This window comes from Misgurnus anguillicaudatus, chromosome 17, assembly GCF_027580225.2.
Source record: "Misgurnus anguillicaudatus chromosome 17, ASM2758022v2, whole genome shotgun sequence".
NCBI lineage: Eukaryota > Metazoa > Chordata > Actinopteri > Cypriniformes > Cobitidae > Misgurnus > Misgurnus anguillicaudatus.
The window spans coordinates 27,594,047-27,612,230 of NC_073353.2; the positions used below are offsets into that span (position 1 = coordinate 27,594,047).

General features: G+C 37.2%; 1 protein-coding gene across 4 annotated transcripts in view; it reads left to right on the forward strand.

Moving 5' to 3' along the window:
• Window positions 1–18,184, forward strand: part of kdm6a (lysine (K)-specific demethylase 6A) — a 61,604-nt gene that overhangs the window by 4,918 nt on the left and 38,502 nt on the right. For 2 of the 4 annotated variants that reach the window (XM_055215601.2, XM_055215604.2), the window contains exons 3-7: window positions 3,996–4,104; window positions 4,197–4,246; window positions 7,763–7,821; window positions 9,840–9,884; window positions 17,250–17,370. In XM_055215601.2, the coding sequence (XP_055071576.2) occupies window positions 3,996–4,104; window positions 4,197–4,246; window positions 7,763–7,821; window positions 9,840–9,884; window positions 17,250–17,370 (384 nt within the window). The remainder of the gene's footprint in view (window positions 1–3,995; window positions 4,105–4,196; window positions 4,247–7,762; window positions 7,822–9,839; window positions 9,885–17,249; window positions 17,371–18,184) is intronic. The other 2 variants (XM_055215602.2, XM_055215605.2) reach the window with 1 other exon arrangement.

Consider the following 18,184-nt stretch of genomic DNA (forward strand, 5'->3'; position numbering starts at 1 on the left):
TGTTAAAGAATATGGCCTGTAAGACCTATTGTATTATGGGGCTCAATGTGTCCAAGACAAGTGAATGTTTTGGATGGGCAACTAAGAGAGAATTTTACTTGATCGACCAAGAAAATGCCCGTCACAATCTAATCTGACTGTCACAAATAGACTTTTGCAGATCGCGTTTTTTATGATCTCCCTTTCACATGACTTGTTTTGTACCCATGGCGTCAGTTGCTCTGCTGCGACTCTGACCACTCATGTAAGCCTGGTTATACTTGGCCGACTTTGTCATTTTCGGATGTGGAGCCATGCGTAAAGTTACAAAAATGCCTTGCACACCACGCACAGTTGCGCGCACAAATGAAGACAATCTGACATGCACGCTCAGTGGGCATGGTGGTGTGTGCATGCCATTTTTGTAATTTATTATTCACACACACCCATCAGATGTGCTGCTGACACAAAGTAAAAATGTTTAGAAAAAATTGAAATGTTGATGCAAAAACAAATAATAAAAACAACTGCTTTTATTTGTGATATGGCCTTTGTTCTATAATCAAGTATAACCAAATCAGCATGGCTAAATTGTCATTATTATATCCGGGCAACTAGTAACTTTTACGTGTATGACAGATTTACTGTCAATGACACATGAAAATGCCCTTTTTATTCTGTTATTTGACATTAATAATTATTCTTACAATATAAAAGCAATTGTCAACGATGACTTTTGTTTTAATCTTGTTGTTGCACAATATATTGTTTCAGCATCCACATCGTAATATGCGCAGCTGCAATAGTCACGATGCAGAAGATGCAGTGCTTTTTTTCGGATGCCTTTGCCAGTGTTTCAGTACACTATTGCTTCTCATACGATCAGTTTCTTCAGAACCTGTATGACAACAAAATGAGCTCTGTTTATAAAATCATTTTTCATCTAGTGTTGTGATTGTTTTCTTTATTAGTTTATACTAGGGCTGTCAAAATTAACGCGTTAATAACGCGTTAACGCAAATTCATTTTAACGGCACTAATTTTATTAACGCGCGATTAACGCAACACGCAATTTCTGTTTGACCCTTGGTCCAGCCCATAGTTGAATGAACAGAGACGCAGACAAATGTGACTTTCTCTAAATGAGTCGAAGGTTTTCATAGAAATAAGAACATTAAGCAAATTTTCTACCAAATCCAATGCTCTAAATGCTCGTTGGACATCTGATATGATCTTTATTTATACGTCTGAGAGGTGTAACGTTACCGTCCTCCTAATGCTTAATCTAATACAAAGATGCGTCTCAATTCATTTTGGTTTCGCTTTTATGCATGACTTAGAAAATAGACTGCAGGACTTGCTTGATGTTAAAAGAGTCATTAACACCTCATTCACACAGACCTCTGGTCCCAGAAAATACCCGTAAAATTGCCAGACAAGGGTCTGTGTGAACAAAAACTCGTTCCGTTAATCTTCTGGGATCGTTGCCGGAAAGAGGACCTAGTCAGATACACGGGTAACCCTCTGTGTGAACAGAAGCCGCAACAATGCCATAAAGGGCGTGTCGAAGTGAGGACGCGCGCGTCATCATCACAACGCAAGTTATGGTTCAGCTCCTTACAACGAGAGATAACGTGCATATAAACATTCACCACGAGAAATGTTGCAAACTAGATTGAAGCAGTTATCAGGAAATGATACATGAGATGCATAAACAATGACGCACGTGCCGTAGTGAGGACGCGCGTGTCATGGCAACATGAAGTTGGTTCAACTCTTTAAAATGAGGGATTTACAACATTCACGACGAGAAATAGCAGCAAACTGGACTGAAGCAGATATCATGTAAGTTAGCTTATTACTTACTGTGTTGAAACGGAGATCATTCAGCAGCATAAAAGAATATCGCGTCACGTGCTCATTTGAGCTATAATAAACGAAAATACCCGCACGTCATGCCAACAAGATAATATCGTTCAGCTCCTCAAAATGCGGGTTTTAAATGCATATAAACAATCACGATGAGAAATGTCTGAAAACTGTATCAAAGCAGAAATCAGGGAGCTCGTCAAATACTCGTACATTATACGTCACACCCTCACGTGTCTATACGGGAATTATCCGGGATGTGTCTGAACGCTCACACAGATTCCGGAAAAAGACTGTCTGTGTGAACAAACCAAAATCAAACTAATCCCGCAAAATACCCAGACACGTTTTACGTGTATTTTCCGGAATTACTGTGTGAAAAGGGCTTAAGAGAGATAAAGTTCGGTACCTGATTAATGTTAAAGAGTTATTAAGAGCGACAAGACTCAAAAGCGATCCCCTCACGCTGACTGACTGATATCTGAAGCGCGTGCACACAGACGCGCGAGTGCGCGACCCGGATATATAGACATCTACACAAAATTACAGTTTTACAAATATCTGTTTTGATAAGAATTCACGCAGGTAGGCTCTATAATCTGTTATGTTTTAAGTAAATGTTTGGTTAACTGTTGGGTAAAACTATCTGATGTGTAACATTATATTAGATCACTTAGATTTTAAGCAGTCTCTCTCAATGTCAATCAAACAAAAGGAAAAAAAGTTGAACATACATTGATAATGTTTTTGCTTTGTGTGTGCTAAATCTATTAGTTTTACCAGTGATTTTAAGGTATTGATGTGGTAATATAATGTATGGATGTGGAAATGTTTGTGGTAATTTGACTCTTTCAACTTCAAACACGTGTAGTTCTGTCATATTTTGTTATATTTCAACAAATCATGCATTGTTCTATGTTTTAATAGAAAATGTCAAAATATGAACAACTATTTTTTTAAAATTTGCTAATTCCGACTCAACTTGCCAGCACAGGTCACAAATGATGCAGCAGCAAACAAAAATGGAGAAAGAAAAATCTTCTGAAAGGAAAATTCATATAAAAAAACAATGGCTGGGGATTCTGTTAAAATGTAAACAGGCTGTTGTTAACATACATTTGCATAAAGCATCTATATATGTATATATGATTAGAATATTAAAAACCTGAAAAGTGTTAAATTAGGGTAAATTTAGAATGGATAAAAATGTGCGATTAATCGCAGTTAACTCATGAAATCATGCGATTAATCTAGATTATTTTTTTTAATCTATTGACAGCCCTACTTTATACATGTTGCTATCTGCAAACTCTAAGTTGCTGTCTAGATAGGCTGTTTTCCAGATCCTGTTCAGAAAGATAAAACAAAGCCGCATATAATAGGGTTCTCACGGGTCTATTTTATGCAAGAAGTTTTCTGGAGAAAAAAAATCGATATTATTCCCTGTGTAGTTTAGGATAATACCATAAAAATTCTATACTTTTTAAGAACACATGCTAAACTGTTCGCTTTAAATGCTTATATCTTCTGTATGCGAATGTTGATTCATACCAAAATGCTTTTTTGCATAGTTGTGTTTGACAAACCTCTCAAGTTACGTATGTAACTGTTGTTCACTGAAAATGGAACGAGGCGCTGCGTCTCCCTTGCCATACTTCCTGCGTCCCGGTAATGCCGTCTTTGGCAATATTTCAGATAGCGATGTACTTCCTGGCTCCTGTGTCACCCTGTCTTTGTTTTAAGCCTCACCATTGGTTGAATTTGATATACACATTCAGACGCACTTTCCCTTGGAGGCGTCCCCAAAGTGTTACCGCAGTGACGCAGTGCGAGTTCCCTCGAAAGGGAATTGTAACATGGTATCTTTAAAGGTAGCACAATGTAACCTTGCTCTCACTTGTAATGTGTCCCCACATTTAGTACTTAAATTTGAGGGTATTGGACCTGGAAAGTCCTTGAAAGGTCCTTGAATTTGAAGTTTACTAAGGTGTGGGAACCCTGTATCTACTTTCAAAGTTTTTTTTGCCGTACTTATTCCAGTCTGACTCTGTACACTATAAAAGCAGTGCTTGGAAAGTTGACGTCATGGTTTGCTGAAGGTGAGCATTCAGATGTTGAATGTTTCATATTTATGATTCCCTCCACAGGCTGTTCGTTGCTATGATGTATATATCTTAAAAGCTGAAGGAAAAGTGGAGCCAGAGGTGTTTTGCCAGTTAGGTCACTTCAACCTTTTACTGGAAGATTACCCTAAAGGTGAGTTCTGAGTTTTTGAAGGACCTTTTTTCTCTTGTTTTATTGTGTGATATAGTCTGTTCATCAGTCGTCTTTTGTTTTTTTTACCTCAGCATTATCTGCATACCAGAGATACTACAGTTTACAGTCCGACAACTGGAAGGTGAGCGATTCTGAATTCATATTAAAACCTGTTTATCGCAAGTGAACGGGAATATTTGTGTAAAAATTCATTGTGATTTGAACTCAGGCCACTTTTACAGGTGGTCCTGGAGGCATGTGGCCACATGCATTGCTAGTCACTTACAATCATCTTAAACAGATGTTAATACCAGGTGTTAATGGGGCCTCTGATTCTATTTTTAGTAAAAGCAATGCAGTTTGATGTGTCTGGTTAGTTGTAGCTGGCTGAAGTTTAAATAGTTAGTTTTTGATGAGATGCATCTGACGAAGAAGTGCTCGTAATGGGCTTTAAAAAGTTCTGGCTGTTTTCTTATTGAGTAAGAGTGACATTCTTGGCTGAAAAATAGCAATGGCAGACCAGACGTTGGCCATGATGGAGAGACTGTGACTTCACATATGGCTGTTGATTGTAGATGTGTCATCTTTCACACGCTATGCGCTAAACATCAGCATACAGCAAATAAAAATTGCCTAAAAGAACAGTTGGACTAAGGGTTTGTAGTGTTTGTCAGCTATTAGACTGGTCCATATCTATTGTTCTATAGATTACATTTTTGCAATGAGATTATTTAGTTTGGACAGCTGAATGAAACATTTGCCAATAAAACACTGCCAAATTGCAGCTGCAGCCTTTGAAATGTAAAGATTTCATACTCAAAACACTTCAGTAGGTATTTATAGCTCTCAGAGGCAAGACACATTTTAAATTTGCACCTGTGTTAAAGAGGTTAAAGATGCTGTATCAGCAGTCAGACAGCTGTGTATGATTTGTGCAGGTGTGAGGAGCAGGCTGTGTTCAGTACTGTCAACCTGTCAGGCTTGGCTGCAGACAGTCAATGCAAGCGTTTTCTCTTGCGTCTGTCCTGACATCACACTGCAGTCCGAGGTCTTATGAGGTAGCAGCATGTAAGTAGCATGTGCTGTCAAGCCTGTCATTGAAGCCCCAGATTGTTGTTTCCTTCCTGACTGCATTTGAGTCGAGCAGCACTGTGTAGCAAGTTTTGCTTTTATCTGGGTCTATGCTTTCACACGTCAGTGTGTATCCTGTGTATGCTACAGTTTAAATGTTTTAAGAACACTTCACTGAAATTAAGTGTTTGAAGTTTCTTTTCCTGTAGAGAAAATATTTGTGCCAACTTATTTCATTAGAAAGCTAAATTTCATAAGAAAATAAGCAATTACTTAAGGTGCGTTGGGCACTTAAGTCTAGTGTTTATGGAAATGCTTTCAAGATTGCTTTAGAAATCAAAATAAAGAAGCCTCCTAAAAATATATGAAGAGACCTGCTTTTATACGTGGCATTATTGCATCATATTGTTAGTCATTTGATCCATGTATCAGTTTCATATTATTGTTACACACGTAGTTATAAAATCTAAAACTTTCCAAAATGGCATTAAAAATAATCATGTCATGACATTCCATTATGTGAAATGTCTTGAATTTGGTTATATCGCCTGCCTCTTAAAAACTAGTACAATTTTGACTTTCATGAAAGTCTAGTGAAAGTGCATTTGTGGGAAGAAAAGCCACAGTGGCTTTCAATTTGAGTCACACTCTTCTCTGCGAAAAGAGATAAGAGTCACGATAATTCATTGATCTATATTCACTTGAATGTCGAGTTATGTAAATATGACCTTTTGTGGTCGTGAGAGGTAAAAACTGCTCGCGTAACACCTATTAGCCACAGGTGTTTTTAAGGCCTGTTAAGTGAAAGTGAGTGACAAGCTTGTCAAGTATGCAACGCATACTCGAAATGTTACCTCTGCATTTAACCCATCCCAGTAAGTAGTGAACACGCACTGCAAGTCATGAACACACACCCGGAGCAGTGGGCAATTAGAGTAAGGTGCCTTGCTTTAAGGGCCGTTGGCCGTGAGACTCAAACTGGCAACTCTCAGATTACAAGCCTGACTATCTAACCACTAGGCCACAACTTTATTTACTACACTAGCTTTATTTTTCTTCACCACTAGCAGCATTCACCATTTCCGCTCTACAAATCTGTAGATCTGTTGGCAGCGGAGCGCAAAGGATGATTGGTATGCATGGGATGATGGGAATTGTAGTTCCCGCTTCCCTCCGCTTGCTCCACTTGGCCAAAAACTACACTTTTTGCTCAGAAGACTTAACATTTAATTGAGTCATTGTCTCATGAAATCCAGACTTAAAAGATGTCCAGCATCAGATTTTTTTAAAAAGCCATTGAAGCCAATTTTTTTGCACACACATATAAGATTAAGGTCTGAACTTAATATAACCATTATTTTTAGAGGATTTAAAAAATATTTCCTATAGAATTATTTAAATTTTTTTTAGATTATCATTATAAAAAATTATCATTACCGCAACATGACATTACATTAAATATATGCATTACAAACTCATGTTTTGGTAATGAGAACTAAAAAGTTGTCTAGGTACTTACTATGACAAACAAAATTTCAACTTTTATCTGGAAAGAAAAAATAAGAACTGCTTACTTGGTAGCCATCTTGAGTGTCACAGTCAATTATGTCCCTTCCAACTATTTTTTTTTTGGAAAATGTTTGTTCCTTGAGGGCTTAAACAATGATTGAAAATTGTTGCGGAAGATGAGAACATTTTTTTTGGACACATTTATATTCCTTATTATTGTCTCTACATTTACCAATGATCACCATTATAATATTTAATTATAAATATTTCAATGTCAAAGAACCAAAATTCAGTCATGGACACGTTGCGGTAATGAAAATGTTCCCCTTAAATGTGGAAAAAAACTAATTGGTTTGTATGATTTCATTTGAAATCATGTGCAAAATAGTACATGAAGAGATGTTTTTGCTTTTCATTTTGATACTCTTACTTTACATTTACTTTTTTATCAAAATGTTTCATGACACCTCATAAGTCTAATTTCGCAAGAATCACCCTCATGTGACCACGATGCTATTGAAAAAAGTTTGCTACCGCAATACCATTACATCCCTAGTAAACTGTCATCTCTTCACATTCATTTATAAGATTTGTTTTATTTTGTTGCTTATTGCATATTTTATTTTTTGTGCAGAACTTTGTTCGACTGTTGTTATTAAATGTGCTATATAAATAAATAAATTAAACAAAGTTTGAGGTGAGGTGGTTTCCTTTAGTACACAGGGGGTGATGAGAAAACCAGAGAATTGTACATCCATACAAGGCTTACAAGCACTGTTGCCTTTGTATAAATTAAAGTGCTTTGTTGTTTAATTAAAGGCGGAGTCCATGATGTTTGAAAGCCAATGTTGATATTTGAAATCACCTAAACAAACACGCCCCTACCCCAATAGAATCTGGACCTTCTGTTGATAGACCCGCCCCACACATACGCAACCCGGCATTTGATTTGATTTGATTGGCTATAAGTGTGTTTTGGTAGTCGGCCCGTCTCCTTTTCCAAAGCGTTTTTCAAACATCGTGGACTCCGCCTTTAAACTTTCATGATGTTTCTAACATGCATCTTTTCTTATTTCAGAATGCTGCCTTTTTATATGGCCTTGGTTTGGTTTACTTCCATTACAATGCTTTTCAATGGTGAGTACATATTCTGTGCTGCAGTTGTGTTTTCATGCAGTCCATACATTTTTATTTCCATCATTAACCAGTTAAAATATCTGTAACTTCATACATATACTACTCATACTAAATTGTCCTTTTTCTCACAGCAAATTGTATTATGCTAAATACTGCAGCTCGCCCCGATTGTTCTTTTTTGTTGTAAACATTCATCCAATGGTGCTGGCTGCATGTGTCTGTCTGTTTTCTGTAGTGGTGTACTGATGTATTATTCTTATTTGAGATACTGGGCTTGTATAAAGTTGAGCTGTAATTAAGTAAAAATGCAAATTATCGTAGTTCTGTGTGTAGTGTATCACAATAATTCCCAACAATTGGGTACTTAAGCGTGATAGGGCTGTGGGTGAACACTGGTCTGTTACTCATAATCCAAGTCTGTGTGGGGTTTATAATGGAGTGTTTTACACTTGATATGCTTGATAAGTGGCTTACAATATGTGTATGCTATACACAAACAGTCTTGCAGGCAGTTAAGTTTGTGTTATATCAGTAATCACGTTGGGTTTCGTTTTAGTACAGCGTGCTTTGTAAACACACTTGGTACTCATTTAATGATAAAAATCCAACCATGTTCAGAAAATTGAGGTTAGCAAATGGAGGAGTTGATGTTGCAACAGGGGCTGTTGTTTTTGTGGAGCGTAGCTTTTTAGCTTCTTGAATAATGATGAGTAGCTAGAATTCAGGTGAATCAATGTATGTAATAGCAGTTATATGTCTAGCTCAGTGAATGTTCGTCTTTTTAATCAATTCAATTTTTTTACTTTTAAGAGTTGTAGGCCTGCACAAATTGCGGTGTTTTGTTTTTCTGCGGTTTATGTTGCCTTCACCAGATGACTTGTATAAAAACTTTGAGAGGAATTAACTTAATTTTTTCACAGAGACATCTGCGATTGTCTTCTGCCGTCTGAAACCTTTTTTTACATTGTATACCACTGGCAAAGAGGTCCAAAATAGTGTTTCTTTCAAAAATAAATGTTCTGCGATGGGACTACTGCTGATGTAGGCATTGCGATGTTTATGCTGAGACGATATATGTTGTTTAGCCCTTTGGGTTGTCACGGTTCTCCAAATCCTTGATTCGGTTACATTTTCGATTTTATAGCTGCGGTTCGAGTCTCGATTTTTACTATTTTTTTTTTTTTTAAAGCACAGGTTGCTATGCCTTTTCAGACTAGACTTTTATGAAATATAATATCTGACCTTGAACCAGGAGATGCCCTGCCATGTTAGTCGTGCTGCCAGTGGAAAAATATGGTACACGCACATACCTGATAAAACGATGATGAACTTTCCTGTCAGTACTTTGAACCTTAAAAACGTGCTTTTATTACCGTCAGACGAGATTGTGAGAGTATACCCCAATAAGTCATGTTTGAATGCCGTTTTCATAACTCTTAAGCTACTGAAATAGGTTGCTGTGAAACTTTAACGTATCTCATTTCAATAACGACCAGTCCTGTCACAGACGCCGTTCTGCTGTGCGCGTGCTGTTTTTTTTGTTTCCCATGTAAAGAGCAGCTTGCGTGGTGTCTCCTGCATCTGCCATGTTATCTTTTGACTGGCTGTAGCTAGATAAGTTAGAGGAGGTTGACTCGCAGCACTCAACGTGTGTTTTTTCTGCTTTTTGCAAGCTGACCGGTACCTGACATGGGGGTGTGGGAGCATCGGCAATTTCTTTTTTTTAAATCGAAGTTCGAGGTTGTGACTTAATTTTAATTGGTAGCCCTAGCGCACTGCTTATATTTAGAGGTCTAGTTTTAAGATTATAAAAAGCATAATATTTCTCCCATATTCATACATCATGAAGCTACCACGAAGTTCTTCGCCCTACTAGATATAATGTTTGTGTTCAAAATATGTATATTAATGTAAAGCATAAGAGTTTACCTAGGAAAACAGCATTGACTTGGCAAATACATGTACAGATGGTATATTTTGATATTTACTACTGGAGGTCCCCTCTTTCCTTGTCTTAGGGCAGTGCAGCGCACCCCCTCAGATGCCCATTCTGGACAGAGAAGGTAGGCATACCATATTGGTTTTGTAAGGGTATGCCTCAGACATGCTCTCTAGATATGCTTAGCTTGCTTAGGCAGTGGGAATTTTTGCATTAACTTTGTTCATTTTGAAGGATAATGATGTTTCAATGTGTATGGTGGTGAAGATGTGCATTGATAATGTTTTGAGAATGATCTTTTGTCTGTATAGATGGACAAAATGATGAAAACTTGACACATTCATGGCAGAAAATAAATAATTATTTCTCATCATACAAATGTTTTCTCTGCTAGAGCAAAACTTAAAATTACTTGCACATTTCCTGAGAAGGAAAACATGAGGAAGAGCACATTAAAAATTAGATGTCTTGGTGGTGGTTTGAAAACTGACTCTTTGCTAAGCCCTATAACGCTTACTGTTTTTAAGGCTGTCATGCTTTACAAAAGCACTTGTTCTGTGTTACTGCTGAACATGGAGAAAGAAGTGACTGAAGTAGGTTTATTGCTTCAGGATTTAATGGATATAATTGCATTAGCAATGCAATTTTAGCAAGTAATTACATATGAAAGAAAATAAAAAGGCAATAAATGCTTTATTTTTGTTACTTGGGTAAAATGTTATGCCGTGACTTCTTACAGTTGTGTTTATTGATTTATATGGACTGTATTGCTGCTGATGAACTTCTGGTTGTTGATTACTGACATTCTTCTTATGGGTTATTTGTGTGTAGCTGCATCACAAGCTTGCCTAGTGTCCTTGTGTGTATCACGAGTGTATCACATATAATCATACACAGGCATGGATAAGTATAATGTGATCACATATATTTAATTTTTTTGTTCTGTTAAAAACTGTATTTTAAAACTTGTATGTTAATTTTGGTGTAGTAAGTACCCTGTAGACCCCCTTAAGCATTTCACAGATCCTGTAGTTGCCATCTGTGATGCAGTAGAGATGAACATATTATTGAACCTGATGGTCTTGAACCTATTGAAGATGTTTCAAGTAGGATTTACAGGGCTGAACTTAATAATTTTTTTGTCCCCAACACCCTGTTTATAGATGCATTTTGGTTGATCGTTTCACAAGTGGACGGATTCCATTCACACCTGTTGTTTTAACCCTTGTATTGTGATTTTTGTGCGATTTTGATGGAGCATTCAATGCAATTCCCTAAATATTACAATATGAAATTGGGTATAAACAGGAACATTTTAGCATTAGTATTGGTTAGGCCTGTCACGATAACATATTTTGCTAGACGATAAATTGCCTCAGAATTTATCTCGATAGACGGTAATATTGTTGTTACGGGACCATTATAATAATGCAGGTACACCTTTTCAAAGATCTATAAACTTTTCTTTCTAAACAATATGTAATACTGGAACTGGAAGACATTTTAAATATCAACAAGAAATGAACAAAATAACCGGATGATTGTGTTTAAGGTGCATATGCACGTTTGTCGTGTTGCTGCTTTTAAGTGGTTTTACCACAAATACGACATACTGACTCGTTCAGGTTTAGTGGTTCACCTCGGTCATTAGGTTTAAATCCGAAGTACTCCCACACTGCAGCTGTAGCATTTGGTTTTGAAACTTGGCTGTTTACACTTGGTATTAAAATGTGTTTTCATCGATCGGATCACAACTGGAAGAGAGACACACACATTACGTTTACACCTGGTATGTAAATCAGTCTCTTTTGTCCACTTTCAACCGCTTCTGTCCTGAATACTATGAGGGGGTGGTCTGTCGAGACGGTGGGCGAGTCTCTGCGCTGTCATTTAAACGCCAGCGGGAATAATGATGAGTTTATATGGACGCGAACTAATATTATGTCAGAGTCCACTGCTTGTTTTGTAAGTAAACATGGTGCACAGTGTTTTGTACATGTATATGTTAGAGCTTTCTCTGAATTTTCAGCGCAATTGATGAAATAGGTTCGTACAACTTTAACACGCTTGCAAAATGAAACTGCGGAGATCAGCCGCTTTAGATATATCAATGAAAGGCTAAAAATAGTGTGTTCGCGCCAGAGGTCAGAAAAGACGTAAATCATTGTGCTCAGTACCTCAGATTACATAAATGGGTGGAGAGAAGGCAGTCGCGCTCGAACACATTCAACCACGTGTGCGTTTACACTACAAATGCAATCCGATAGAAAGGGGTTTCGACTACCTCTGAATGTGGTTGAAAATGGTCGAAAGTGGTGATCCACTTGTGATCCGATCGATGAAAACGCATGGTAATGCCAAGTGTAAACAGCCATAATCCATCTTTTTCTCCAACTCTCAAACTAGTGTTTTCTCCTGCTACACAGGAGTCCCCCTCCCCACACAGACCATGTGACTGACAAATGACTGACGAGGTTGCACAGGAGTGGTCATCCAGTCTCTTGGGTAGAAAGAGACACGAGGAAAACAAACAAGCATGCAAATTTAAAATATCGCGTCTGGGAAAAAAATGATCGCGTTCAGTTTATTTATCGTGCGATTAATGGATTTACCGTATATCGCGACAGGCTTAGTATTGGTCACACATTACAAACACTAAATATTAAAAAGTATGATTTTTAGAATTGTATTTAACCACAATTTTTAACTTGTTCATTTTAACAAATGTTAAAAATAAACTGTAACGTTTAACAATTTTAATTTTTTAACATATGAATGTTTAAAACATCCTAAATAAACAATTTAATATTGCTGTGAAATGAATATTAAGCTCTCATTGTCCTAAACAGGAACATCTTTTTTCTTGAGGCTCATTGTATGAATTCATGAAATCGTTGTTGACATGTGCACACATCAAGCATGTGCTTTCTGTCGCCTTGCATTATATACAAATGCTGCTTGTTTTGGTGTCATGTTTTGTAGGGCATTACTGGCATCACCTATATTCACCTCTGGGTTTTCTGTGGGTCTTAAATCATCTGCATTACATAGTATTTCATATACATTGAAAATAGAAATGATATAATGATTTTCTGTGTCATAAGTATTTATCAGTACTGAAAATAGTAAGGAAAAGCTTACTTTTCCCTTTCCAGGGTAGCAAAACATATACGCAATAAATGTATTTAATTTGTGTCTTTACAGCTGCCTTGGAACAAAAAAAGGGTCAAATTAACATTAAAATTGTTAAAAAAAAAATTTGCATACACTTTAAAACATATAGGTGTATCCTACATTTGCATGCATGTTCATGGCCATAAATGAGAAAGTTGTGAAATTTTAAGAATAAAATCACAAGTTAACACTTTTTTTTTTTCCCCGAAAGCTTAAAAATCAAAACTGTCAAATTGACCCAGAGCATAGAATGCGTTTACAGGCATAGTCTTACGCCGATTATGCTTCTTAAACTGATAACATGGTGTCATGTAAACACTTAAAACGTTTTTCTTTTATTGGGGAAAGCCCATAAACGGGTAGGGTTTTTTTTGCTCATTACCCCGATTCCACGTGGCATGTAAGAATCTTAACATGCTTTCTCGCAGTTTTGTTTATGTGCGCATAGGGATGCATCGATAAATGCCGAAATACACTAACTGTATGTACACACCGCCGCAGACCTAAGCTTCCAAAGAAGCTCAGGCCGCTCGGTCAAGGACGCTTGTCAAAAAGTACGTGGAAGCTTGTTGAAGCTTTGGCCGCTCTAAAGTCTATGTCACCATAAAAAGGTAACAAAACCCACCCCAATACATTGACATTTTAAACCGTTTATAATGACAGCTTTTTTATAATCGTTTTGGTCACATTTGGTCTGGAAAAAATAATTAATTCGCTATTATTATTATTATCTACTGCATCTGTGCAATTGGTTAAATCTGTGTTACTGTAAAACATAAATCACGTATCAACTACAATAGCTACCTATTCTTCCTGCGAGGTGACTATATGGATTCATACATCGTGATATTGATGCTTAAACGATACAACTGTTCAGTCCTACTGGCAAGACCCAGACACATTTGAGTATCTATCAGTTAAAATATTATAAATCATCAGCACGCACTTCAGAAACTCACCAGGGACACCAACTATACCAGCTATTTTATCCCATGGCTCGGTCTTTTGTAACTGGTCCCTATATGAAAATGAAGTCATATCATATATAATAGAAAACTCAGCAACAGCGAGTTCTCTGAACTAATGTTTTGATAGGAACGAAAGTTTACATCACATGTTTCTCCGGAATCAGCCAGCGAAGAACGTCTAGATAGACGGTTTCAGCAGTAACAACATAAACAAGCGGCTGTCGCTGTACGCAAGTAACTTCTTGTAAACTCCGCTAATAATAAATAACAACACAGTACTCTAAACGTTTTAAACGTTATTTTTTATTAACAAGCAAAACAACAACACATAGAATACCTAGGAAACCAAAACATTTGTTTTTTTCGACGAGGCATTTGTTCAGGAGATCAGTTTAGCAACTAGTCAGACCATTAAAAAAAACGAAACCGGAAGTAAGGTTCGGATCCAGACATGTATCACGTGCGTCCGATGAAACGTCTATATTCCGATTGGTTGCTGGTGTTTTGCCGCTGCTTGTCACTGAACCGCGTCATAGCTCATTACCATAAAGTTGAGCTTCTTTTAACTTTCTGAATGATGCTCGGGTCGCTCAAGACGCCCAAAACGCGACGCCGATGGATTGACGCTCCTTGCAGCTGAGAGAAGCCAGCTTCCATTGTAAATAAATGACTTCCGGTAACGTTGGAAGCTCAGGTCTGCGGCGGTGTGTACGCATGGTAATGATCTCTGGCCGAAAACTTTTCTGAATCGCTCAACCGATAATATGCGCAGCTATTTCATGTACTATGGCTTTTGATCAGTTAGTCCATATCGATCTAAAATCACTGTTAGTTTGAGTCGTTTATAACATGCATTTGAAAAAGCAACAATCGTCAAACATAATCATTGTAAATATTTTTTATTATCATGAAAATACCTGGTTGAGGTGTCCCACATTAATATTATGTAAGAGTAGCACTGCTTGTGCTCTTTCTGAACATGCTGCACGGAGTTTGTACATGTATATGTAAGAGCTTTCCCTGATAGAAGAAATTGATGAAAAACGCTCGCGCAACTTGAACATGCTTCCATAATGAAACCAAACTGAAAGAGGTAGAGATCAGCCTTTTTAGTTTATAAGTAATAGTCTTAAGACCACGATGCGTAATGTGACATAAAATTAGTGCGCATCAACTTAAACCTGTCATTCTCCCACTCACATTTTAACGACTCGCCTATAGACCTCAACGTAATCAGGACGGAAGCGGTTGAAAGTGGACAAATTTAAACACCAGTTGTGAATGGGAATGTGTCTTCTTTGTCCACTTGTGATCTGATCGACCAAAGCGCATCTTAATACCAGGAATAAACAGGGCCATAGAGCAAGAGACTAAAATAACCCAGCTTGCCTTTTTTGCTCACTTTCACTTTCCCACTCAGTGTTGCGAATGTGCCCTGTCTTGAGAGATTTATTGACTAAAATGCATGGTAGTTCTGTGCTCCTATTGGCCAGATGGGTTTGCTTTCATTTGGCTCATTTTTATTTAATACTTTTTACCTGCAGTGCTGTGCAAGTGAAATGTATTTTTGTACTAGAAACAGTGGCAAGCTTTATTGCAAAAACGGTTACTGTTTGCAAACAGGTTTTCTTGTGTATGTTGGACACTGAAATGTGCACTAACATGTAGTTTTTGTATATCAGCATATGGATTTTTATCTTTTACGAAGACCTGTCCTGTCAATGTTAAATACTCTTGTATGTGTGTTGTAGCACAAAACAAAAATGGCACATAACATTTTGAACATTTTGATTCATTTTATGATGATATTGTTATTTGAATATTTATATTGGAAACTTTATCGGTCTCAAGCGTTTTTACTCACATCTAAGCCAGTCATTTTGATTCAAAATTGGCTGTTTAAATATTGTGTGTGTGCCATAATTGTTTAACCATACAAAATGTTCTGGAATAAAGTTAGTATATTTTTTATATCCTTAAAATCGAGCTGTGGTTATATTTATTAATCTGGTCTTTTACATTCTGCATTGGCTGTAAGGTTTAAAGAGTTCAGCACAACCAAAATAAAGGACTTTGCACAGATACTGCTTAATTTGGCTGTTTGATGTTTTTAATATTTACCTCCATTAGTTATTTGTTTATATGCCGTTTTGACATAATTAATATTTTGGATACATGAGTGTTTCTGCGTTGTGTTCCGTGTTGTGCATAAAAGAACTCTCATGCCATGTAAATATCGGATGGGGGCAGTTCTGTTTCATTAAACTGAGTTCAAAAACACTTCAAACAAATCAGTTGTTTTGTTTGTTCTGATGCCACCCGCCCTGGTAATTGGTCTAATGAACTCTTGCATATTTTGTGATCTTATAGATTCCCTGTCGTCTTGTATAGCTGCACCCCGATGTGAGAGTAATTTAATTACGAGAAAGAAATTCTAATAAAGCTTTGCATGGAGCCCTTACACATTGCTGTGCTGTGCAGAGAGGGTTATTGAGTTCAGTGGGCTGTGGCTTTAAAAAAAAACCTCATTGTGTTTGCCTGTGACACTAAAGCAAGCAAAACCCACTGCTGTGTGCAGACCACGTGTTGCAATCTGTCTGTCAGAGGGGGAAGATCATGTTTAATAGTTTGCTGTGTGTATGGTGCTCTGTATCAAATCTAAATACAATCATCCATGCCCACAATAATACTGACGTGTTAGGGGCTTTCACACTTCGCGTCTATTGTGCACGGAAATACATTATTTTGAATGTAGCCAGAAATACTGAATTAATTCAAAATGCCGCTTGGAAAGAATGAGTGGATGCGGCACGGTCACGTTTTTCGCACGGTTTAGGCGCAAAATGTGAACCGCCCCTTACTACAGGGTTAAAGGTGAGGTGCATGATTTTTGAAAAAAAAAAGCACTTTGGAAAAAGGAGTCGGGGCGAGTACCAAAACACACTTGTAGCCAATCAGCAGTAAGGGTGTGTCTACTAACCGACATTGTTGCGTATATGTGGGTCTATAAAAAGAAGGTCCAGATTCTATTGGAGTAGGGGTCGTGTTTGTTAAGGTGATTTTAAATGTCAGTATTGGCTTTCAGAGATCATGCACCCCGTCTTTAAGCCCAAGTGATTCCTATGTGTTTTTATGGCAATAATGCGTTTACTACTAAGAGTTTTTCTTCTTTGTAAGCACCATGTGTCTTGTTGCTTAATGTTCACATCATAATATATGTTTATCGTAATATATGTTGATTTTAATTTCTTTGTGCTAATTGTTTATTATCTACTTATGATTTAATCTCTATGTGTGTTATTAAATATAGGTGATCTCTTACCTAAGGTCTCCTTTTTCTTCCACAGGGCGATAAAGGCATTTCAGGAGGTGCTTTACATTGACCCCAGCTTCTCAAGAGCCAAGGAGATCCATCTGCGACTCGGCCTCATGTTTAAAGTCAACACAGATTACCAGTCAAGCCTCAAGGTATGTGTGTTACTGGTCTCTCTATCTTTCTATGGGATGGGAACATTGAGACATTTGGATGTTCGTTAGATGTTAAATCATGCCCAGCCTGGTAAAGTTCTCCAAGTCTTGCATTTCAAATACATGCTTGTAATTTTAGATATAACAAACTGGTTGCCACGAGGTTGATAATAAGGTTGAATATCTGAATACAAGACACTGCCCTTCTGATTGAGTGCGTATTACTACACCAGTGGTTGTCAGATTGTTGGTGTTTGCTGCAGATTATAGGTCAGGGATGGTACTACCATTTTCTCCTGCCCTGTAAAAAATATGAAGCATTTTTGTAAAATCAACACACAGTTTTATCAGGGTTTCCCACAGAAAATTTGTTAGTTAAGGTGGTAGGGTTGGGCGGGTGGGGGTGCTGAGGGCGTGGCAATCAAATGGGCGTGGTGTATGCGTCATGATGAAAATTAAAATATTTTAATAAAATAAATAAAATATTTCTTTTTAAAACACTCAAATAATACTTAATTTTGAAGAAACTATGACAAAAATTAACACATACTAGATTATTTATGAATTAAATGTTTTTACCTCTAATGGGAATAGCTGTGTGATGAAGTGAAACTAAATGGTTAATAAACACAAACTAAAGCAGATGTTGTTGAACGTTTGGCGAACGATGATAGATAGCGCAAAAATGGTAAAACTGATTATCTCCCACTATTAATTACATTATCTTAAAAGAGTGTAACTACTGTAGCATGTAAATAACGCCCATAATTGTTGAGCGCTTTTGCTCACTTTATTTATATCTAATCAACAGGCA